The following is a 24742-nucleotide window of genomic DNA, read 5'->3' on the forward strand; positions in this document are numbered from 1 at the left end:
GTAAATGGACTTATTTGTGAGACACAATACTTTGAAATGGATCCGTTTTTTTATCGGGAGCCAATGGAGAGTGTTCAGACAGGCCGCCGATGGTGATCTGTATGGACGGTCCAGGACCAGTCTCGCAGCAGTGTTCTGTAGAACCTGGAGTTTGTCCGTGAGGTCTTTATTTATGGATAACAATAGGGCATTACCATAATCTATTCTATTTGTAATCAGTCCTTGCGTCAGGGGTTTACGCGCCTCCACGGGGAGCCATCTAAAAACCTTTCTGAGACTGCGCATGACGCCAAAGCAGGTCCCTATAACATGCTTAACATGGTTACGCATAGATAGGCAGTCATCCATCTGAAAGCCTAGATTTCGGACTGTTTTCTTTGGAACAGGACAGGTTCCGAGCTCAGAAGGCCACCAGTCCTGTGACCAATAATTACTGGCTTTTCCAAAAAGCACAATCTCTGATTTGGCCCCATTTAGCTGAAGATGGTTTGATCTCATCCAATTATCAATGCAGATGAGACAGTGCTTAAAGTGCTTTTTTGTATCACTTGGGTCGGGACCGAAAGTGACCAGGATCTGCGTGTCATCCACATAGGATATGACGTCAAACCCGTATGATCTAATTACTTCGGCCAAAGGGGTCATATAAAGGTTAAAAAGAGTCGGGCTCAGAATTGAACCCTGAGGGACTCCCATTTTCATTGGCTTCGCACTGGAGACAAAGTTTCCCAACTGAACAGCAGTGGTGCGCTCGGATAGATAACTGGTGAACCACCTCAGAGCATTTTCCCTGACACCAACCTCCCATAATCTTTGCTCAAGAATCTTATGGGAGATGGTGTCGAAAGCCGCAGCAAGGTCGAGTAGGACAAGCACAGCAGATTGATGTTTGTCAAGTGTCAGTCTGATGTTATCGGTGACCTCGACCAATGCTGTTTCTGTACTATGTGCTGCCCGAAAACCGGACTGAGAGGGGTCCAGAAGTTCGTGCCTTTCCAGATGGTCCACCAGCTGCCGATTTATAATGGATTCCAGTGCTTTTCCAAAATATGGGAGTAGTGAAATAGGACGATAGTTCAAAAGTATCTTAGGGTCCGCTGTTGGTTTCTTTAAAATTGGTCTGACACTAGCTACCTTCCAAACAGAAGGGAACACCGCGTCAGCTAAGGATTGGTTAAAAAGTGCGATCAGACTGTCAAGGACAGTGGGTGCAATTAATGAAAAATATTTTGCAGGGATAGGGTCAGCCGGGGAGCCGGATTTTATTCTCTGCATAGCAGAGATAACCGTTTTATGATCGCATTCAATAAAATTAACTAAAAGGCCCGATGGATTTGATAAAAAACAGGGTCGTTCCGTTTGATGACTATCGTTGGATATAGGGGGAAAAGTCTTTTGGATATTCATAACTTTTTCTTCAAAGAAATTGGACAACGAATCCGCCTAATCTTGAGACACAGGTATGGTAGGTGGGCTAGTGGAGGTTGTGAAATCTTTTAGAATGTGAAAAAGTTCTCTAGAAGAGTTCTCTGCCCTAGCTATTCGGTTCAACAAATAGGATTTTTTTTCCTGTTTTATTTCATTCATGTATAGGTGGTGCAGTTTTTTATAGCTTTCCTCATTTGCAAGGCTTCTGTTTTTCCGCCATAATCTTTCGGCCCTTCTGCATAGGTTTTTAGTCATTTTTAATTGATCAGTAAACCAAGGGGCTGTTTTTGCCTTTGGATTAGCCTTTTTAAAAGGGGCAATTTTATCAAGAGTGGTTAAAATATCTTTATTCAGATTTAACGCCCTTAGATTGGTGTCGATTTTTACAGCTTTATGATTTGCGTCAAAGTGTTTTTGGAAAAGATGAGGAGAGATCTTACTCCAAGATCTGCGTAGGACAGTTTCGTTTTTCAAATTATTTTTCCCTATTGAGACCATGGGGATGATAAATTTCAATAAGTAATGATCGGTCCATATCAGTGCTTCTGGAGGGTCCATAACAATGTCTGGTATATTAGTAAACAGGAGGTCAAGTGTATGCCCCGCTTGGTGAGTGGAACCATCAACCAGCTGTGCAAGACCTAGAGAGCTCATGTTTGTAATTAGTTTGTCCGTATCAGGGTTTAATAATACCTCTGCATGGTGATTAAAATCACCAATCAGGAGAAAGTGTTCCGAGGCTAGCACATGTGGTGCTATAAACTCTAGTATTTGGTTGGAGAAATTGCCTTTAACACCAGGAGGTCGATAAACCAAAGCTGCTCTCCAGATACCTTTTAAGGGACCACTAATGCTAACGGCGCATATTTCCATCTGAGCATCCATTATATTATCCAGAATTGTGATAGCCAAAGTGTCTTTGTAAGCTAATAGTATACCACCCCCTCTTTTTCTTTTCCTGTCAACTCGAATGATTTTATATTGCGAGGGAAAGGCGACATATATGTCTGGGCCAGCATCCGCGTGAAGCCAGGTTTCAGTGATGAAACATATGTCAGGGTTGTTTGAGTCCAATATATCCCATACCTCGGTTGAGTGTTTGGGGATAGAGCGGGTATTTAGGTAGATCGCCTTAAGGAAAGTGTTTTGTTTGTCACAGCAATGAGGACGTTTTGGGGTCCTGCAACGAAAAGGTGTAGAAGAACACCATATGTCCTGAACCTTAGACGGGTCGATTTCCCATGTGCCAGTAAAGCTACCTGCATAGGGATGTAAGTCTTTAATCTCTTGGCTCGTATATTGGATAAAACCCATAATTCTAACAGCGCGCTATGATAACGGACATCGGCACTAGAACAGGATTAGTAAGTGCTGATACAATATGTACAATACAATATACAATATATCATCCAAACTAGCAAAGTACCTGGCTCCTGGCTGCGGTCAGGCGCGGACGGGCGCAGACGGGCTTGCCTTCGGCGCGCCGCTGTGCGCGTCCGCGCCCTAGCCGGAACTAAGTAGGGAGGAGGAGGTGCAAGCCAAAACGCTACCTGCAAGTTCCGGTATCACCCGGAAGTGAGTACCAGCCCCGATGACCCTCCGCTCAATCGGCACCAGCCGTGACGGAACGGGGTCAGGGGCAGCTAGGCAGGGCAGAGCAGTAGTTTGCGTAAGTAAAATACAATTTACAGTACAGTTTTTATAGTTTAAAATAAATATAACATGAATATATAACATTGTCTAATTAGACTCTAAAACTAGGGGAACAAAAGGGAATTATAGCAACCTTCAATTGAAACCAAAAAAAGCCTTCGAAAATACAAACTTATGTTTTCTTCCTTTAACCAAAAGTCTGCATACTAGTTCTACAAAAAAAATGTATTGGATTTCATGAGTATGGATCATCAGGTTTTTAAACATCATTTGGCCTACTAAGGGTAATACATTTATTTGTAGTACTGTACCAGGTATAATGATAGAAAATGTTTTGACATGCATTTGTTTTCATTAGTAGACTAAGACTAGGTAAAACAATTGATAAATAAATAAATTGTAGTTAGTGCACAGCATAGTGACACATATTGACAATGATGTACTGTGCAGTTCTGAGATTTTTTTTATACAATCCATAAAATTGTTTTTCCCCACTGTTCGAAGATACTACATACAGACCACTGTATATGGTGAGTTAGTATGAACGCTGAGAACAGTAAAAAAGGGAAAGTGATACTTTTATCACATTTTAATACAGTGTTATAGTATAAGAAATATGTATAGTTTTAGTAATGTAATTTTCAAGATCACATACTAATATATAGTATGGAATTGCAAAAGTACACTCACACGTCTCATTCAAACAGTTATTCTTACAAACACTCAAATACCCACTTCATTGTGCTGGCTCAGTCCTGATCTGTGGCTGCGCTATCGATCGCCGCACTGGAGCGTTGAGACACCGGGTGCAGGGTAACGTTAAACTTTCACCTGCCTTGCATCGCGCCCATTCCTGTAGATCTCTGGGACATTGTCGAGCTCATCGCTCTACCCCAACCCCTCCGAAACAGTCGAGACACTGGTTATGGCTGGTTACCCCTAAATGGCGGTCTCGTGAAGACGAGGAAATACTCCCGCGAGGACTAGAGTTTCCATTTGCAGTGCTATTGAGAGGAAGGGTCTATATTTATTTGCATCCATTGTTGGCACAGTGCGAGTTACCACATAAAAAGCACTTCTTAGAGGGTGCGACGTCAACTGCCTGACAAATTCTTTGTGGAATGGTGCCTGACCCTAAGATGGCGGTCTCATGAAGTCGAAGTTTTTCCACCCGAGAGTTGCAGTTCTGGTGATTGCGCATTTGTATGGTTGGAGCAATACGCTTATTTGTGGAAGCAACAAAGTATGCTCAATTTTCCTCTGCAAGCTAGACGCCTGACCCTAAGATGGCAGCTGTAATGAGGGGCCGGCACTCCTACATCAAACCAGCTGCAAAATGATTAACTCCTCTTTGATCATGCCAGCAGGTACGGTCCCCTGCTTTACAACAATTTCAATGCTTCCGTTAATTAATACATGGGAGGCTGATGATGTCCTCACAAGCCCCTCTTATAATGTGAGAGGTCTGATCGAAGAGCATCATAATATAGTAAGATGACAGCGAAAAAGCTACCCAGTGCCAAGTATTAAGACAAGGCGACAATCTTAATCCAAAACAAAAAGGGATTCAAAGTCCAAATAGTATATCCATTGCAAACACCCGCAAAGAAGGCGGTCATCTTTAACGGCCCTCAACAAAACAGCAGTCATCCTTAATGGCTCCCACCTTCCACTAAACTGCCCCCCCCCCCACCCAAAGGTGAAATACCACACAGAACAAGGATTTCCCACATCATGGCGGGACCACACATTATACCAGAAGGAAACAGCACATACTCTATTCACTACCCTCCCAATCTATCTGAAAGTGCCTCAAAAACATTCAAACACAACCTTCTTAGAAACCCCCCCGAAATCTTGTTTCTGGACCCCTCCTTCAACACCAAGAAAGGCCCTATAATCAATAACCTCATATTCTTCACAAGAACAGCCAAATGGCGGTCTGCCGTCTCTAAACTACTAACCAGCCATGCCCATAAAAAATCCCCTACGGAACCAGGATAACAAACGCCTCCACCAAACCTCTGAACCACCCTGGACATAACATCCTACACAACTGGCAGTGTTCTTATTCAAGCAGCTAACAAGGACCTAGAACTATTTGACTAATACTTTCTCACCCTAAACACCCACCCCATCTCCCCACTCAATGCACCACAGGACCTATCCACACCCTCCACCCCCTCATCTCATGAAGATCAGTCCCCCACCCCTACCCAGAACCTATGAAAGAGGCAACAACTACTCACCTCCTTTAGAACTTGTATTACCTACACCCTCAAATGGAATCCTCTTCAGAACCAACAACAACGCCCCTCCCGTTATGTCCAATATCCAACCTTCTGCATCTCCACACTCCGCCACCTCCCCTATCCCCACTACTCTCACCCTCCTCCTCAAACCTCTACCGACCGCTGATGACACCCTCCTCCACAACCCTCTACTGACCACTGATGACGCCCACCATGACACGGCCACTCTATTGAGTCAGAGTAAAGACCCCAGCCAGCACATTCGCCAATCATCTACCACCCCGCTCCCAGCTACACATACCCACCACACTAACCAAACAGACATCAAACCCCTCAGCAAGACTACTCCCAGCCCTCCCTGCCCGCTGATACTGTCTCCTCCCCCTATCCCTGTTCTGAACAAGACCCACTCATAACCCAGTCCTACCTCACATCTAAGAAACTACAAAATGTTATATTAGATATCAAAAGCATCCTACTACTTGCTGAACACTCTTTCCAAACTTACCCATCTTCAACACTCTCTAGCGGCAGTCAACAATGTGATAAAAACTATCCCCCTGCCTCTGACTAATCAACACCTACGCACTCGCAAACTCCCCCACTACCTAACAGACCTGGAAATCCATACCCTTCTACTACTATACGAAACTCCTACGAGCCCCATCACACTTGAAGATCTCAACTACCTAACGGACCTGGAAATCCAAACCCTTATACTGTCATACAAATCCCCCGCTTTCCACATCACTAATGAAGAAGAATTCTCTATTCTCCCAGTCCCCATCAACCCAAACAGAACATCCCATCCAAAACAAAGGAATAAACCTGAACAGCCTCCAATCCATAACCCCTAACCTGGAAATTCATGAGTCGACTGTAAAGAAATCCTCAACACTGATCTCCTACCTTCTCCTAAACTACCGCTCAGCCTTAAAACACGCCTCGGACATCGCCGACTTCACCCTTAACATGAAAACATACATAACCATCCTCACGGAAACTTGGCTCAATGACTCGTCCTCCCCATGCCTAGACCTTCTAGTCCCCCCAGACTACAACATTATTAGACTAGACAGACCTCTCAAAAAAGGCGGAGGCCTAGCCTGCATTCATCGATCTGACATTACCATCTCGAAGTTTCAATCCGAACCCATGGACTCCTGTGAATACCTTAGGATCTCTGTCAAATCAGATAACCACTCCCACAAAGTACATATCCTCTACCATCCCCCAGGTAAGAACGTAGTATTTACAGACCAACTTATGGAAATCATTACTACAAACTCCACCCCTCTTTCCAACAACCTATTCCTCAGCGACTTCAATCTCCACTGGGAAAACCCCCTTGACAAACAGGACAACGCCCTCAAAACCTTCGTAGCAGACCATTCCTTGATCCAAGCTATCTCAAAACCCACTCACTCTAAGAATGCTACTCTTGACTGGCTCATCTCTAAACAAAATATGATTGAATCTATCTTGATCACTCCTTGTGACTGGTCAGACCAACACATCACCTTCCAAATTTCCTCCGCTACCAAGAAAACATTCCCGCAACAAAACAAGCCAAAACAATGGATGAGAAACACTAAAAACCTAGACTGGCAAAACCTAGCCTCACACTTTGAGAAAGTCCTCATCTCCCCCCCACATGTCCGACGGCAGTGACCTCACCGATCCCTAACTCCTCGAAGACCAAGGTCTTTGACTAAGCTGCTCCACCTAAAGTCAAACTAATTCCAGACCAAGACAAAAACCCATGGTTTAACAAAGCCCTGAATGAAGAAAGACGTAAACTTAGATCATCAGAACAGAAATGGAGACAACATCCCTCCCCCTCCATCTTTAACTGCTTCAGAAAGCTAGAAAATCCTATAACAAAAGTATTCTACAATCTAAAAAGACTTCTTTAGATCAGAACTAGACAATGCCAAGAACAGACCAAAGAAATGCTTTTAAATTCTAAAACAACATTTTAATAAATTGGCTAAATCTTCTCTACTGACCTCGAAATCACAGCTTTGCAGCGAAGAATTTTCTTCATTCTTCACAGCAAAAGCAAACTCCCTCCAACTCGAGCTTAACACGGCAGCAACTAACTCAACCACCCCAAAGAACCATCAAGCTGAAAACCCTGAACAACCTGAGTTACTTTTGCCAAAAAATAACTCTCACTGGCCCACCTTCAAACTTTATGATCTTAATGACATCACCAAAACTCTTGCAACCACCAAACTCAACAACCACTTCAATGACACAGTCCCCTCAAATTACCTTCCCCACATCTACTAAGTCATCTCCCCTTTCTGGACCAAAATCATCAACGCCTCACTAGCACACGGGCACATACCGGACTAAAAACTGGCCAAGTCACCCCTATACTAAAGAAACCAACAGCAAACCCCTCCGACCCTAACAATTTCCGACCCATAACCAACATTCCCATGCTAGCCAAGGTCCTGGAAAGATGTGTTCAACAACAACTGAACCAACACATCAGGGACTTCAACCTTCTGAACATCCACCAATCAGATTTCAGACCAGGCCATAGCACAAACGCCCATTCTGCATATAGTGGACGATGCCCTCCTTGCTCTTGACGGCAACAAAACCTGTCTGCTAGTCCTGCTCGAACTCGCCTCTGCCTTCGACACGGTCAATCACAACAAAATTCTAAGAAGACTAGAAAATAGGATGGGTTTAGCTGGCACAGCCCTTCAATGGTTCAAATCCTTTCTGGAAAACAGAAAGCAATCTTTCATGGTGAACAAAAATCTTTCTCCCTCCTCACCGAACCCTCTAGGAGTATCATAAGGCTCTACCCTATCCCCCACCCTATTCAACCTATATGATGACTCACTAACAAACTGCTGCAGCAGGCGAACATAGCCTACCACATGTACGCAGACGACACTCAACTTTACATCAAGATCTCCTCCATTGAAGACATAAAGACGATAAAATTGGCACTCGAAAAGACCGTCTATTGGCTAACGACCAACTTTCTCAAGCTAAACTTGCAAAAAACTGAATTTCTTCTGATCTCCCCCCCCCCTCCCCCTTCCAATAACTCCCAGGAGACAAAGGAATGGACCAAGTTGATCACTGCACTGAACTGTACGCCAACTCTGGTGGACTCCACCAAATCACTTTGAATTACACTAGATAAGAACCTAACATGCAAACACACATCAACCTGTTAGCTAAAAACGCATGCTTTCACCTCAGCTATCTTTGGAAAATGAAACCTTTCATCAAGAACCCGGACCTCAAAACTTCAGTTCAGTCCTTAGTCCTCTCAAGGCTGGAGTACGCATACACCATCCTCGCTGGGCTTCCCAAAATCTCAACCCCCCCTTTAAAAGCCTGTTTCAACGCCGCAGCAAGACTCCTAACAGGATCTAGGAAATTTGACCATATATCACTACACCTGAAAGCACTCAACTGGCTATCCTATGAAGCTCGAATCCACCTATAAATTCCATGCATCACTCACAAAGCGCTTCATCACAATACTCCCCAGTACCTATCCCAAAAACTTACCTTATCTGGAGGAATCAGACATTCTAGGAGCGTTGAAAATTTACTCATGAAACCCTCTTATTTCAACACAAAAAAAACCTCTGACAGAGCATTCTCCGGAGCAGCACCAAGAATATGGAACTCGCTTCCTCCCTACATCAGCAAAATCTCCTCTACTTCTCTGTTAAAAAAAGAAGCAAAAGCATTCCTTATGTGCAAATTCCTCCCGTAAACTATAACACTGACCATTCCAGGTCTACACCCTTAAACTTGCCTCTTCTATCTCACTAAGGACACCCTCGCTGCTCGTGACCCGTTGCCCAGAAATACTCATGCCTGCGACCTGCCGAACTTTTAAAAATTAGCTGTTTTTATGTATGCTATATTATGCTAATTGTTTTATTCATACTGTGCCCTCACTGTAAAGCACTCTGATACCCTGCCCTGGGTCTGGTCTGCGCTGTAGAAAACTCTAAACATAAAATATAGTGTATCACACCACCACTTCTTTTCTAAAATAGTCAACACACCCATTTACTCACTCATACTGTACTCACACACAGTCTAAGTTACTGATTCAGTGCTTATATATACAGATATATCATAGGTATGTAGCCATAAGGAGAGTCACTAATACACCCACCCGCTCACATTAGCACAGAAGCATCCACTCGGATATACTGATAAATCATAGGTATTTAGCCCTACTGGTAGAAGTTCTGCACACACAGTTGCATACCCAAATACTCACCAACAGCCTGAAAGTAATCAATGCTGATCCTTAGATACACATTTGGTGAGCCATAGAGTCACTATGAGTGATAGTTGTATACCAACATACTGCCTTAAATTTGGAAGGAAACACCCAAATAGGAATTGAGAAACTCATTCAGCTATCAAGTGAGTACCTAACACTAAGAAGCCAATCATATAGACAACTGCCACTTCAAATATGTCTCAGACCTGCTTCTCCAAAACAAGTTTGTGCAGCTTAATAGTAGGCTAAATTGAGTTTAGAAACTGGTTGCCAAGGCATAAGCTCCTCTTCTATTACTTATTACTCACCCTCAAGGTAGGCAGTACCTAGGACATAGACAGTGACCTATCTGCTTAAAAGCGTAGACATATGGTTTCTAATTTCAGTCACTGACAATTGCACTTTCAGACCCTTAAGGACAGTTATATATCCAGTCTGACGTTCAGATTACAACTCGCATACCTATATGCAAAAGAATGGAACCCCTAATACACCTAGCCACTCACTTAAAATGCATCCAAAGCATCCATTCACCTTCTTACTGGCAGATTTAGACACTGTAGAGTCACTAAAAATGATAGTCAGATAGTAACATACTTCCTTAAATATGTAACGAAATACTCAAATAGGAACTGAGACACTCCTTTAGATATCTACTAAGATACTAACACTGAAAATCACCCATGTACGGAACTGCTGCTTCCAACATGTTTCAGACCTGCTCTTGTAAAATCAGTGTGTACAGTTTAGTAGTTTGTAAACTCAATTGTATCGCTTAGCCTTAAACGCCTCTTCTATTACATATAACTTGCCCCCAAATGTAGGCAGTAGTTAGTGCATAGGTAGTGAACTATCTGGGTTAAAACTTAAACATATGGTTTCAAATTTCAGCCACTGACAACTGCCCTTACAGAGCCCCTATTCCCAGTTATACATTCTGTCTCAGTCACATTGCAACTCACCTACCTATCTGGAAAAGGATGCAACCACTAATACACCCAGCCACTAACAGCACCTCCTAAGCATCCATTCAGATATACAAATACATCATATGTATCGAGGTCTACAAGGGGTCTACAAGGGGCAGTTCTGATCACACAGTTGCACACCTGTACACTTACTAACACAGCCTGAAAGCAGACCATGCACCCCCTTAGATACAGATTTAGACACTAGAGTCATCAAAAATGATACCTGTGTAGTAACATACTTACTATAACATACTAAAACAATACCCAAAATAGGAACTGACACTCATTTACATATCTACTGAGACACTAACAGCTCACCCATGAAGAGAACTTCTGCTTCAAACATGTCTCAGATCTTCTGTAGAACCAGTGTGTGCAGTTTAATAGTAAGCCAAATTGAGTAGAAACTGGTTGCTAAGCCTGAAACTCCTCTTCTATTACATATAACACACCCCCAAGATAGGCAGTACCTACAGCATGGGCAGTGAGCCGTCTGTGTAAAAACATACACATATAGTTTTAAAAGTCAGTCACTGAAAGCTGCACTTACGGTCCCCAATACCCAGTTATAGATCCAGTCTGACAGATTGCAACTCACATACCTATCGGCAAAATGTTACACCCACTAATACTGTCTGAAAGCAGTCCATGCACCCCCTTAGATACAGATTTAGACACTATAGAGTCACTAAAAATGATAGTCATTTAGTAACATACTTCCTTAAATATGCAAAGAAACACTCATACAGCCACTCACACAGCCACCCACTGACACATTAAGTTACACATCTATTTGTTCACGCATCTATTTGTAAGCATTTCCATTCTCACTACCCAATGCAATTGTTTATGCATCCTTTCGCACTGTTCTTCAGTTACTCACAGTCACTCATGTATAGAGCCACTCATTTACCCTCTCTCACCCATATAACCGTCATACATCCAATTATTCATCCATACTGCCACTCAAACAGCTTTTCACTTAACCATCCATTAATTCATATACCCTTTCACTTAGTCATTCAGTTATCACACACAGACTTATTTTCCCATGTACCAATTACTCAGTCTATCACTCACACACATAGCACATATGCACCCACCCACTCAGTAAAACAGCCGTTGAAATGTTTGCTATTACACTACCATTTTTGCTGTAGTAGTAAACGTCTAACGTAAAAGTAAACAATAGAAGTGTCCATGTATATGCATTACTACTACCCAAACTACATTGGAGTCACGTCCCCAGTGCTATTTTGAAAACATGGGCTGCAAAGGTGCGCAAGGGCCTCACTAGTAAAATTACTATAAAAATGGATTTCATTCTTTACTGTACTACTATCTTTGCAATATTACTAAACCTCTAACCTAAAAAATAAATTATAGAACTCTCTATATATGTATATTATTACTGTCTAAAGTATGATGGAGTTGCGTGCCGTACACGAGGGGTTACGATGGGAGCACAACTCCTATTTGAAAAATATTAAAGTAAAATAACTACAATCTCACTATACACAACTTACAATAAACTGTGTTTCCAGAAATATTGAGTAGCATAACAAACCTACTTACATGTATCCACTCAATCATAAATCCACCAAATCAATCTTTCTGGGTGCTGCGTAGGCACTCAGAGACCGAATTGGTGGCAGCTGACCACCCTTGGTAAGTGTGACTACAGGGGGTCGCCCTCTACTCCCGTGCCCTTTCTAGCGCTCATCTCAATAAACTCGATTTTACATATGTGTAAGTGTTCTGGACTACACCATACTAACAGGTGGAGTAACACTAAGTACAGTGGTAATACCAGGGGTATTTGTGACAACAAGGAAACCTAGCATAGGGATGCAGTTTGTCCTGATGAATGCCGATAGAGAGACGGAATCCGGCAGAAACATGTTGACCTCTATGCAGAACAGAGGGGTGGAGAGAGCATAATTCACTCATGCCACCACCATCGAAGGGTATCTTCTCAACCTTTTTTTACTCTTGACACGGGAATCCAGGAATAAAATTGTTATGACTATATCTTAGTTTTAACACTAATCGTCTGCACCTTTTTAGGATTCTTTTCTTTTCCTGTTTTTATTTGTTTGTATTGTCTACCCCTCCCTATTGCTCCGCCTCTAGCGTTGGTCTGCGCTGAGGCGTTTAGCAGCAGCCCTATGATGAAGCATGCCACAACTTTTTGTGGGTGAGGGCAGTTTTTACAAAGTGAATGTTCTCCAGGTCTACCTTTATAGATACTTAAAACTGGTGACTTGTACTCACTGTACTTCCTGTTGTGTGCATATATCGTCTTAGAGGAAGACAAAGTAAGGTGTTTTCCTTTTCCCCCTTATCTCATGTTTAGTCCCTCATATTCTCCTCATGAAGACTGGCAACTAGTGACAAATGAAATGGCATTTTCATGTTGTTGAGTGTTTGCCAAAGATTGGGCCTTGGGACTCAGTCAAACGCAAAGTGTAAGTTGGCTAAAGCAGCATAAAGATGACCCTTACCTATAGGCACTGGGCACCAGTAAATCATCAGACACTGAAAGGCTTGGTCTATTGTAGAGACTGTGGATCTACATTCTGCTCTACCCCCTAACAGTAGCCCTGACAGATTGTGCAACATCATTGAGGTCAAACAGAGCTTCCGAGGGAAATTGACAAAGCGGGGGGAAATTTAGTTGAACTCGTATTGGGTAAAATGTTTAGGCTGGTAGCAGCATATAGGTTCCCAAAGTGTTCAACCCACTTTGAGGCAGCTATGTTGTTTAATGGGACAGATGCAGCTGAAGCGCACCTAAGAACAACTAGCTCCCAGAATAGAGTAATATGTCTTTTGGCCCAAACTGCTTTGAGGGTAGCCCATCTCTGGCCATCACAGTTCCTTTTAGCATTTGAAATAGCTTGTTTATAGGCTTTCCTGGCCAGGGACATACTTGGCAAATCTCTGTTCTTGATAACTCTGGCAAGGAAGCTCTGACACGACATTCAGCACTAAACCAAGAGTTCGACTTAATCATAGTTGGTTTGGAGCCTTTCTGGTCTGAAATATCCTGATCATTGTGTCAAACAGGGCCGCTGGTTTGTAATCAACTGATCATATGAATCCAGTTGCCCACCCATTATCTTTGTCATGGTATCATTAAAATCAATTGTGACCGCAAGAATGAACTCGGGGTGGTTAACCACTTGGTTCCATTTTAAATGTTGTTTGTCAGAGGTTATTCTGACATCGCTGGAGAAAATATTAGGGACCAAATCAAAAGGGATAGTAAGATAAAGTCCCTTCAAAGACAAAGAAAGAGGATTGTGATCACTTTAACTATTTTCAATTATGTGCATGTTAATAAAGAAAGACCACAGCCAGATATCATCAGGATATAGTCGATCCTCCTAGTGAGGAATGATTTGTTAAAAGTATGAGCACCCATCCGATCTGATTTTGTACGCCCGTTTGCAGCCCTAAGGCCATATTTCGCATTTTCCGCAGTTAAATCCTGAAGCTGTAGAGTGGTATTTGAGCACCTATGAATAGGAGGAATAGCCAATTGAGACCATGGAGTTCACGTTGGGGAAGGATAGATCAAGTAGACCTTCGAGTGTATGGATTGTACGAGATTGAACCCCACATCTGGTCCCTTTGATATTGTAAAGAATAACTTGCATCTTGTTTTTCCAGCTGATTTCAATGGCCAAAATGTCGGGCGATTCAGAGTGAAGTAGTCTTATGGCACTATTAAGGGAGGCTCTAACCCACAGAGCTAGACCTCCAAATGGTCAACCCCGTTGGCTGGGGATGGCTAGGATGAAATAATTTGAGAAAGCCAGGCCTGTGGACTTGCTCTAAGGACCATATTTCTTGAAAAAGGCATAGGTCATGGTCATCTCAAGAGAGATCCAGTCAGGCAATGAGAGCTTGGACCTGAGACCTGCAATGTTACATGAAATCAGCGACACGTTGTTAATGTCCAATTGTTTGAGATCCATATCAGAGGTGATAGGACTTACAATTACATTTGTATGCAAGTTGTGGGAGAATGTCTAGGAATTCGTGGGAGTCATATTAGGCAAATTTAAATGTGCTTACTCAAGTAAGGCATGTCCAGGAGGTTGAAGGTTGCCAGGAGAAAATGAATTAATGTCGGCAGTGATGGAAACTATTGCATTTGTTAGATTTAGTAGGACTTATGGGGCAGAGGCTAGAGAAGAGGGCTGACCTGCTGTTATCTTTGTCTGAATGGGCACTACACCTACTGACTGATATCATCTGGACCAAGTGTGGATGTGTTTGTGAAGTTGGTTTGAGTTAATCAATATGACTGAGCGATGATATGTGAATTTCTGTATTTGAGTGAGCTTGTCAACCGGTTTATTTGAAATGGATGTTAGAGGAGCCTGGAGGAGAGGTCCTGTGCTCCAGGTCAACTAAGTTATTTGCCAAATCATGGGTGGATAAGATGAAATCTAAATGATCTTTTGCCATGAATAATGTTGTTGCAAATGAGAGAACAGCCCTGGGCATTGCTAATCCAATGGATTGCCTTATTGTTTAGTTTCTTCTGACTGCGGGAGAGTGGCGCGACAGCTTGGGAATGTTAGTCATGGAAATATAGCCAAAAGTTGAAAGCTTGCTCTTGCCTGAGCATAAATTATTTGTGTGCTCATGCCCATATGGTCGTCTATGTTCGTAGGCATGAGCCAGATTATGTAGATTATCTATTTGGAGTTGGGTCTGGGTAACAAGTGTATCAATATTCTGTCTTTTGAGGAAGTCATCTCTCCAAGCTAAGAGCCTAGGCAAAGAGTTTACTGGGAAAATAAGTTTTGCTTTTACAGACTGTGGGTGTTTTCGAAGTGAGGGTCTGTGGAGAGGTTTAGGGCTGGAATGGGGATTTGAATCTACTACATTCCTGAACTGGTCTAATAGCTGATTTATTGTGAAACTCAAAGAGGAGACCAAAGATGTTAAAGCACTCACAACCTCTTTCAAAGATTGGACAAGTGAGACAAGAAAAGCCTCTTTAGTGATAGAGCACCCTGTCCCTGCTAGGTCACTATGTTGCATTTCAAAGTTGCTGTCGTGATAAAAAACACCTTCAGTTTGTTGATCCTCCTACAGCTCTCACAATAGATCAAAGCGATTGCTGCAGAAAAGACCTCAGTGTGTAAATCATAGTGAGTTTTCAGTAGGAGGGGCACAGCTGGAAGGGTAGTGGAGGGGGTAGGTCGTACTACAGTCTGGGCCTCAATGGGCAGTTCCCAGCACCACTCCCTAGCTTTCAGGAACATTCCAGGTATTCTACGATGGTTTGCTGCAGCATGGGAGGTAAAGGGGCTTGTAACACTGGGGAGGGAAGCAATGGGAGCTGTAAGTAATATCTTCTCAGATTCCAACAGAAGGTTGTCGATCCTGTCAATAACAATTCTCTCTGGGAGATTTCTGGGTTTTCTTCGAATTCTTAGCTTTGGCAGCTGCAGCCCCTGTGGTCTTCTTTTTTGCCAAATAGATCTGCCAAATGAGCAATAAAATATAGTGGCCACTGATTGAAATTACCAGCCAATGTTGTAGTTCAGGTGTAAGGGCGGAATAAAATCGAAAAGTACCTTGCTGAGAATTTGAGCATTAGTGGGGATGGCCCAGCCTCCTCCACGCTCTTAATGGCATGGACGGGCCTGCCCTTCGCCCAGCCTTTGCCCTGGCGTGGCCCACGCTGTGGGAAAGAACAAGGTGCTTTGTAGCACAGCAGCACTTGCGGGGCATGGCTGGCATCATGCCCTCCTATTTAAGGTGAGGGATAGATGGGTGAAGTAGTTCTTGATGCAAACTGGAGAACCATTGCCCTCAGCTACTCGCATACCTGCTTATAAACCTGTACAACCACTCACGCACCCTCTCACACACCAATACAGACAATCACACCCAAAAATCCACTCATACACCCATACAACCACTCAGGTACCCACTCACACATCCATACAACCATTGACACGCCTACAGACCTATTCAGAAATCCCCTTGCTAACCCATACAGTCACTCACACTCTAATCCAGTCACACACCCACTAGAGACACTATCACTCATTCGTAGTACAACTAGTTTACTAATCTAACTTTTGTACTAAGTTACTATATATGTTTAACATACATAAACTATTAAAAATACTTACTCAATGATGTCATCAGTGATATAATTGGAAATGTCATCAGTGATGTCACTGACCATGTATTGAGTGATGTAATAAGTGCGGTCATAAGCACGGACCCTATAGGGGTATATGTTCTAGTTCGCTCTGGTAACTATAACTGCTAAACGTCTATGGTTTTGTGTTAGTGATGTGAGCCTAACTATAATGTCCTGTAGCCTTTGGTTTTTTCATTGAAAAAATTAATATGTATACATACAACACAAACTTGTTTGGACCTCCTGGTCTTTCTCACTGTGAGCCCTTTATCGCTCTTAATTTAAATGCCATTAACTCGTCCTGCTTCCAATGCAACATTCTTGGATTCGAGATTTTGTTTTTGTCCAAACAACAAGATACTTTTGTAATAAAACATTTAATATAATGACCTGTTAAGTAATTGTGGGCTTTGGTAACATACGAACCGCCCAGCATGAGCTGAAAGACTTGCTCTTTGGCACAACCCTGACACACAGTTAGTAATAGCTAATCCTATTGCTGCGTGGAAAGCTTCGTCTTCCAAATCCTTGGGGCGCAGGCGCCAGATGGGTAGCTTGGGATGCGCGCGGGACCATTGTAACTGTCCCAGCACAGGGTTGTGACCAGAGAGTATCCTGGTGAGGTATTCGCTCCTGCAAATACCCTCATGACGTCGGGAGCACAACATGGCATCCAGCCTAACATGTAATTCGTGCAGAGCTGAGGAGTAGTAGACCTGGGCCTCAGGGTGTTGAGCCCTCCAGGAGTCTTTCAAGTCCCATTACTGTTGCCAGCTGTGGCGTGCCTCTGCCAGTTTGTGTTTGGGCGCATCAGGGAGTGGGGGGTGGGAGCGGTCCAGGGTGAAATCAGACGTGCAACTAAAATCCCCCCCCAGTAATACCGAGCCAGTGAGTACGGTCGCCAGTCGCCCATACATATGGGAAAAGAAGGCCGGCTGGTCAGAATTGGGTGCATATATACTACCTAGGGTAAGGTCCCAACCATCCAGCCTCCCGGTCACTACCACATATCTGCCCCCCAGAGCGGAGGAACGATGGGCCACTGACCTACGTGTTTCAAGCCAGTCCCAAGCCTCTTGTCCGATCTGCCAGTGTGATTCCCGCTCAAAGAAGGGCTGGGACTCTTTTGGCTGTGCGTCGCCACAGCCTGCAATGCTTTGCGACGTTCTAGGCTGAGTTCCCTGGGCAAAGGGGCGTTGGAACCAGATTCATGGCTGCGAGGCCTCAGTTGCGGAGATTTTGGAGCGGAGGAACGATGGAACACTGACCTACGGGTTTCGAGCCAGTCCCAAGCCTCTTGTGGTGTGAGGAAGAAGCGAGTCCCCGCTTGGTCTGTCACCCGGAGTCGTGCCGGGAATAACATTGCATAGGGCAAGTGCAATTGTCGTAATTTTGCTTTGACAGCCCCACCAGCAGATATCTCCCTTTCTAAACTTCCCCAGATAAAGAAGTGCACATTTAATTTACATGCCTACACATAGGACAAGGCAGTGCTTACAATAGATGCCAGCCCATACATTAACACCACCTTATTTCAAAATGTCGAATAGACACAGCCTGGAATCTAAACACAAAAACCTGCTTGATTGCAATGCAAACCCTCATGCTCATTAAAGAGGCAGTTTGTATTTGTATCCTGGCTAGAGTCACAGCGTTTGACTTGTCTAAGTCTTTACCTTCAGGTTATTAGCTGTTCTTTATATTTCCTCTGCTAATACATTTCTGGTAAGAAACCTCACAGCTGTTCCTCTTCGGCACTTCTCTTCGGCTAACAACTTGCTTTTGGAAGTCGTACGTGGCTATAGTAATTCATTCTAAAATGGATTCCACTGTATCTGTACTTCCGCCTTGTGCTTGGATCTGATGAATAAGGGCCGACAATTGAGCTGCTGCTCCTTATTGCAGTTTGCTGACGGTTCACATGCTCAAGGTTTCGGGTTTAGTGCTAGAATATATAGTGCTTTTATTTGATACTTGGAAATATGTAGAGTTGTGACTTGAACCCTTTCCAAAGCTCGGCTTTGAGTATCAGATTCTTACATTACAAAATGTTCACACCCTCCTTAATTGAGGGCATGGGTGTTTGGCTGCTGTAGTTTTAAGAATGCTGCAACCCCCGACACAATTTCTTTCTTCTAAAACTAATTTTATGATGCACGTTTAAGGTTCCTGACTTCCTTTATTCCATTGGGGATCAACTGTCACAGCAAGTTAAGGAGTAATGGTTTTGCTGCACCGCAAAACCACACACATTATACTAAAGGACATGTTGACTCCTACAATCATTTCATAAACCGTTTTGAACCAATTCGCTGGAATGGGGGACAGCTCTGTACTTGCACTACTTGTCGACAATGGGAGGATACATTGAAGGGCACAGGCATATTTACCACCAAGCCAGTTACAGTGGACGCCAGGGCCCGGCTCTAGTTTTACTACTGGAGTGGTGCGCATTCCCTTTTTAATTTTTTTTTATTGGCAAATCTAATTAGGAAGTCTAACTAACCTCATGCAGTATGATGTGTTGGATGGACTTGCCTATTTGGGACATTGCGCTATATGCCTCATCCTTCAAAGATGCACTGGTGAACAAGGGCAGATTGCCATTGCACACAGGTGAGGTTCAGCAACATCCTGATCTGTAGGATGACCTAGTGAATTCCTGGCTTATAGTTCATTGGAGATACTCTTCTGTGACGACACTCGATGACAACTGTTGTAAATCTGCTAATGCAAAGAATATTTTCTTCATGATTGGACCACGTCCCAACAGTACATTTTCTACATGGTGCATTTTATGACAATAGATTATTTGTTATAAAGAAACTTTGTGTTAATGTTTACATTGGTTAGTCGTTTTTGTGATACAGTTTTAGAAGCCATACTCAAGACCATGACACCAGACAGCGACTCACTGTAAACTACAATATTAATCGTATTACCCCTTTCATTCTGTTTTTCCAGGTTTTGAGAAACAGTCCTGCAGTCCACAAAGTTCTAGGTGTGATTCTCACTTTTGGTAACTACATGAATGGCGGAATTCGATCAAGGGGACAGGCAGATGGTTTCACCTTGGATTTTCTTCCTAAACTCAATGATGTTAAAAGTACAGTAAGTAGTAGCTTGTTGTTGTTCATATTTGACAAAGCTGATAATTCAGAATAGGAAAATACAATTTAAAATTTGTGATCAATAACAAAGTACTTGTAAGTGTCAGCAGGAAACTTTAGACTGGAAGATGCAACTTTCCATAACCAGCAGTTAATGTAAGAAATTGGTGTATTAATTGAGAGGGTGAAAGCCCACCAAGTAATCACAATCTTTGTAGGAGTGAACAAATAACGTCACTAAAACTTGTGCTGAAGCCTCAGGTGGCTTGGCACAAAACAGACGGGCTTAACTTAGAAGCAATGTGTAAAGTATTTATGCAGCACTCAAACAGTTATAACCTGAAAACACGAGAAAATTCCCAAACCAGTTTAAAAACATAGAGTAAATTTTTATGAATACAATGTCACCAAAATATTAAAATTCCGCAACAGGTAGAACTAGAGATATATTTTTAAAGATGCTTTTAAAGTTTGAATTAAAAACGGCACCAAAAAGGACGGGCCAACCGCGGATTTCTGGTCATGCTAGACTGGGTTAAAGTCCAAAGTTAAGCTTGACCATAATGGAGTGAGAGTGGATACAGGGACCAGGTTTGTCCCAGTGGAAAGTTTACCTTCTTACTTAGAAACGTTTATGGAGGAAAAATGGACATTGACGTGTTGTGGGCAAGCTGCATGTTTGATCTGCAGCAAGCCTCGACAGAAGATTGCTGAAGAGTTGTGTCCTGATGCAGTCTTCAATGAATGTGGTAAAGCAGCTCAGATTAGGTGAAGTCTGTGCCCAGAAAGGTTTCGAAGATTGACTTCAGTTCGGTGTTTCTTGGGGAAGCCCACGTACTCAAACTTTTCTGGAAGTCGGATCTTCTAAAGTGGGTAAACCAGCAAGCTCAGGCTGACTGGTGATTAAATGGCTGCGGCTTCACCAACGATCCTCATCTGTCAGTTCCCCGGGCAGAAAGATGCCAAGGAGACAGAACTTGGGAAGCACCACTTGGGGTTAGGACTCACTCCAACAGAGGACAGTAGCAGTGTGCAGGGCAGGTCCTGTAGATACTAGTTAGCTGGACAGTTGCAGGGAAGGGGCCGCTCGTAGCTTGTTCATGTAGCTCGAACAGGAGGCCAGCCACTCATCCTTGAAGTCATTTCTGGAGTGCATGGTTGAAGAAAAGCAGGTTCAGCCTTCTTTCAGGTATTTCAAACAGCAGGGAAGTCCTTTATCTGATTCTTCCCATGTCCAGGAGAGTTTGGAGGAGAAGTTCTGGGACTGCCTCTTCTCCTGTGGTGAAAGGCAATCTTTTGCCCACCAACTAAACCAGTTCTGGTTTGTTCCTCCCCTCCCTCTGTTTGCTGCCAGTCTGATTAGAGTCCAAGGGAAGTGTAGGCAAAGGGGTTAGATTCATCTGCCAGTGATAAGTTAGGCATCCTTTGAACCTTAATAAAGGTTCTGGGCACAGCCCCCAGGCCATCCTAGTGCCAGGACACTCAAGCCGATGTAACTGCTTGCGCTATAGCAAATCATTTCATTTCATCCTTTCAAGGCACGAGTTCCCCCTCCCTGCTTCTGGAACCCTTTGTTCACTTCCTGGGAACAAAACACTTCTCTCCACAAAGCAGCCATCTGGGGTCAGGCAACAGCTGGACACTGGTAGGGAAGCCTTTTTGTTATAGACAGGGAAGTTGCAACTTTCCAAAAATGTGTTTTCAAAAATAGTAATATAAAATCTGACTTGACCATTAAGTTAGATTTTAAATTATTATTAAAATGAGTCCCTGAACCATTTTTCTAACTAATCCTCAAATGGATTTAGTACTTATTACATATAATATTGTAAACCAGTGTTAGCCCTTGTGAAAGCTAGCCTTGCCACGGTGAAAAATAACTTTGGAGGTTTTCACTGTCATGATATCTAAATTATTAAATATGCATGCCCCAATCTTTTTAAAAATCAAGTACCCTGTTAATGGGCTTTTAGGGCCTCCCTTGGAGGTGGCTTATGAGTATTAAAAAGGAAGTGTTAGGCCTGGCAAAAGGTTTATTTTGCCAGTTTACAATGCCAGTTTTACAGCTGTACACAGAGGCTGCAATGGCAGTCCTGGGAACATGTTTTACAGTCCTACTTTAGTGGGTGTCCTAATGAGTGCTGCAGCCCACTAGCAGAATTTTATTTACAGGCCCTAGGTACATGCTGTACTGTATACTAATTGTACAGAGTCCTATGTCCAGCACAAACCGGTTTAGCAAAAGGAGGGAAAATTATTTGGGGGGGGGGGGGGAGTACAATGCAAAAGAAGGTCCTTTCTAACAATTGGGATTATGTTTGGTCCACCTAATTAGGTTCAGCATCAACTCACTGAAAAATAAGTTTCCTAAAACCCACAATTGATGAGTCTGTGGATCCACCTATAAATGATGGAATGCAATCCACTGTAAGATGCAGCTTCCAAAATCTCAGGTAATTAGGTTTCTATAGAAGAGACAGTTTCTTAAAACCACCAATTACTTCGTCATAATGTAGGTTCCACCTAAGGGAGGTTCAACAGCCAGTTAATGAAAGTGTTAGGGGACCACCGTGGTGTGTAGATGTACCACCGTCTGCAAGATCCAGCTCCAGCATCACCAGGTAGTTTAGACTTTATGGCATCCAGACAGAAGCAAAGGTTCTGACTCATTGGAAGAAACAGCTTGACAAACCACCAGTTAGTTAAGAACCTATTGGGGTTCTCCCATAACAGCTGAAGTGCAACTCTCCCCGCGGAGCTATAGTTTCTCAAAGCTAATTAAATGACTGTTTAGATTGTGAAGCTACCCAGGAAAGATGTAGGAGCTACCCAATGCATGAGAGTGCACAGGAGTGTTTAAAACATCTCTTGAAACTTCAGAAAAGGTAGAGGAGACATTGTCTTTGAAGGAACAGTTGCCCAGGCTCTCAGATGCAGTGGAGTGGTGGAGCGGTTAGCCAACAGAGATGGGTCTCTCTAAACTACGCTAATAGAGGCAGGAAGTCTGCCTAATGCTATTAAAGGCCCAAATGCAATATTATCCTCTTCCTCTCTTTTCCTTCTAAAATATCACCGGTGCTGGGGGAATAAATAAGTTTGTGAGGGAGATAGGGACTTCAGGGGTGTAAAATTGTATATTATCTCATTTGCAGTAAGGGAATAGGTTACCCCCACTAACCTGTGAGGGTGCCAGCAGTCACCATGTTTTCCCTCAGGGGGTGAAATGTGTAATCAAAGTGTGGAAGCAGATTATGGTGCTTTCAGTGATGAGTAACAAATGTGTGATTTAAAAGGACCACTTTGGTTCCTCCTAGTGAAGCCTTTACTCATTTAGTTTTTGTTGGAGGGTCAAGCACCTTTTTATGTAAAAATGCTCCCCATGTCATTCCTGAAGCCAATCAGGTCCTACAACTTCGTCCTGACTATGAGCTGAACCTGAAAGTAAGGCATTGGAAAATATTACGTCTGCAAGTTTATTATCTTTTCCAAACAATCAACAATAATTGCACTCAAAATGTTGTTGAATATGCTGCTGTTAATCCGTTCCCCATTACAGAATTTTCAAAGACACCCTCATATATTACGGGATTATGCTTATTCATGTTGCTACTGTACTGCAGTTTAGATAAAAATCCCTCATCTGATAGACATCTAGACACAGATTCCTTAATTTAGAATTTCCCCCAGGTGCCAGTCTGGATCCAGAGATTTTCCAGCAGTATCTCTGCGCGCCGGGGGGTTGATGAAGTTGCATGGATCCGCCCTGACGCCGTCCACGGATATGACATCAGGGGAGCCATATAAGTCCCTCCCGGCACGTTGACGTCAGTTTGTTTCTTTTCTGCGCTGCAACGCGGATCTAGGAGAAATGGTTCCTCAGGCCTCTCTTGTTTTTTGGCCTTTTTGATGCCTTTCACGACTGGAACAGTGTGTTGATGCCTTCAGGCTTCAAGAGCTGCAAGACTTGTACACGACAGATGTCGGCGACGGATCTGCATGCCATTTGCATGTGGTGCTTGGGAGAGCACCATGACTCCAAGGAGTGGGACACCTGTAAAAGGCTGAAGCCCAAGTCCTTGCGGGAGTGACAAATGAAGTTGCTGTCAGCTAGGAGTTGAACCCCTTTTCGTGCTGGGCTCCTGCTTGGGGCAGGTCGCGAAGCCACTCCCGTGGACGCTGTTCTCCCTTAACAGGTAAGTATAAGAAGTAGAAATCTCTGAGGCAGTCAGCCTTGTGTAGCCGTTAAGCGGGTGCCTGTTCCTCCCGATCTTTACTGGAGACAGCCCCACAGAAGTTGACACCCTCCTAGCCACCATTTCCTGGTGAATGGGTGACTAAGGCCCAAATGGAAGCTTACTATCTGGCTTTACACGCCATCTTTGGGTGGACCCCTCTCCCTGGCACGCCTTCAAGCCCCACAGAGGTGGAAGGGACTCTGAACGGGAGCTTGCCGGCAGGTTCGCCCTCGGCGCTGATCGAGTGCCCTGGCTCGGTATCTGGAGTTGCTACGACATCGGGAAACAGTCCAGTGGGGCTTCCAGTTGACCTGTCAGGACGCAGCCCGGTTACGACATCAGGAAACAGTCTGGGGGGGGCTTCCTGTTATGACATTGGTGGCATCCGCAGCAGAGGACTTGTCTCCGCCTCAACACGTTCCATGCCGCAATCACCCATAGCAGTAGACGTTGATATGACGGCCGTCCTGACACCGTTCGGTAGAAACACTCTTGGTGGTGGACATCGATACAACACAGTCTCAACTTCGTTCAGCGCTGGAGACACCTTTTCCATTTCCTCTACAAATGGAGGATGAGGCCACTGCTGTTTCCAATTCCCCAGTGTTGCAAGAGGTTTATGCACATACTGGT

The 24742-nt window shown here is 43.6% G+C and overlaps 1 protein-coding gene across 4 annotated transcripts in view; it reads left to right on the forward strand.

Annotated features, from left to right (window-relative positions):
- The window catches only part of LOC146821271 (uncharacterized), an 838501-nt gene that overhangs the window by 564823 nt on the left and 248936 nt on the right, over nucleotides 1–24742 (forward strand). For all 4 annotated transcript variants that reach the window (XM_085612209.1, XM_085612210.1, XM_085612207.1 and 1 more), the window contains one exon: nucleotides 19729–19875. In XM_085612209.1, the coding sequence (XP_085468335.1) occupies nucleotides 19729–19875 (147 nt within the window). The remainder of the gene's footprint in view (nucleotides 1–19728; nucleotides 19876–24742) is intronic.

This window comes from Triturus cristatus, chromosome 6 (assembly GCF_964204655.1).
Source record: "Triturus cristatus chromosome 6, aTriCri1.1, whole genome shotgun sequence".
NCBI lineage: Eukaryota > Metazoa > Chordata > Amphibia > Caudata > Salamandridae > Triturus > Triturus cristatus.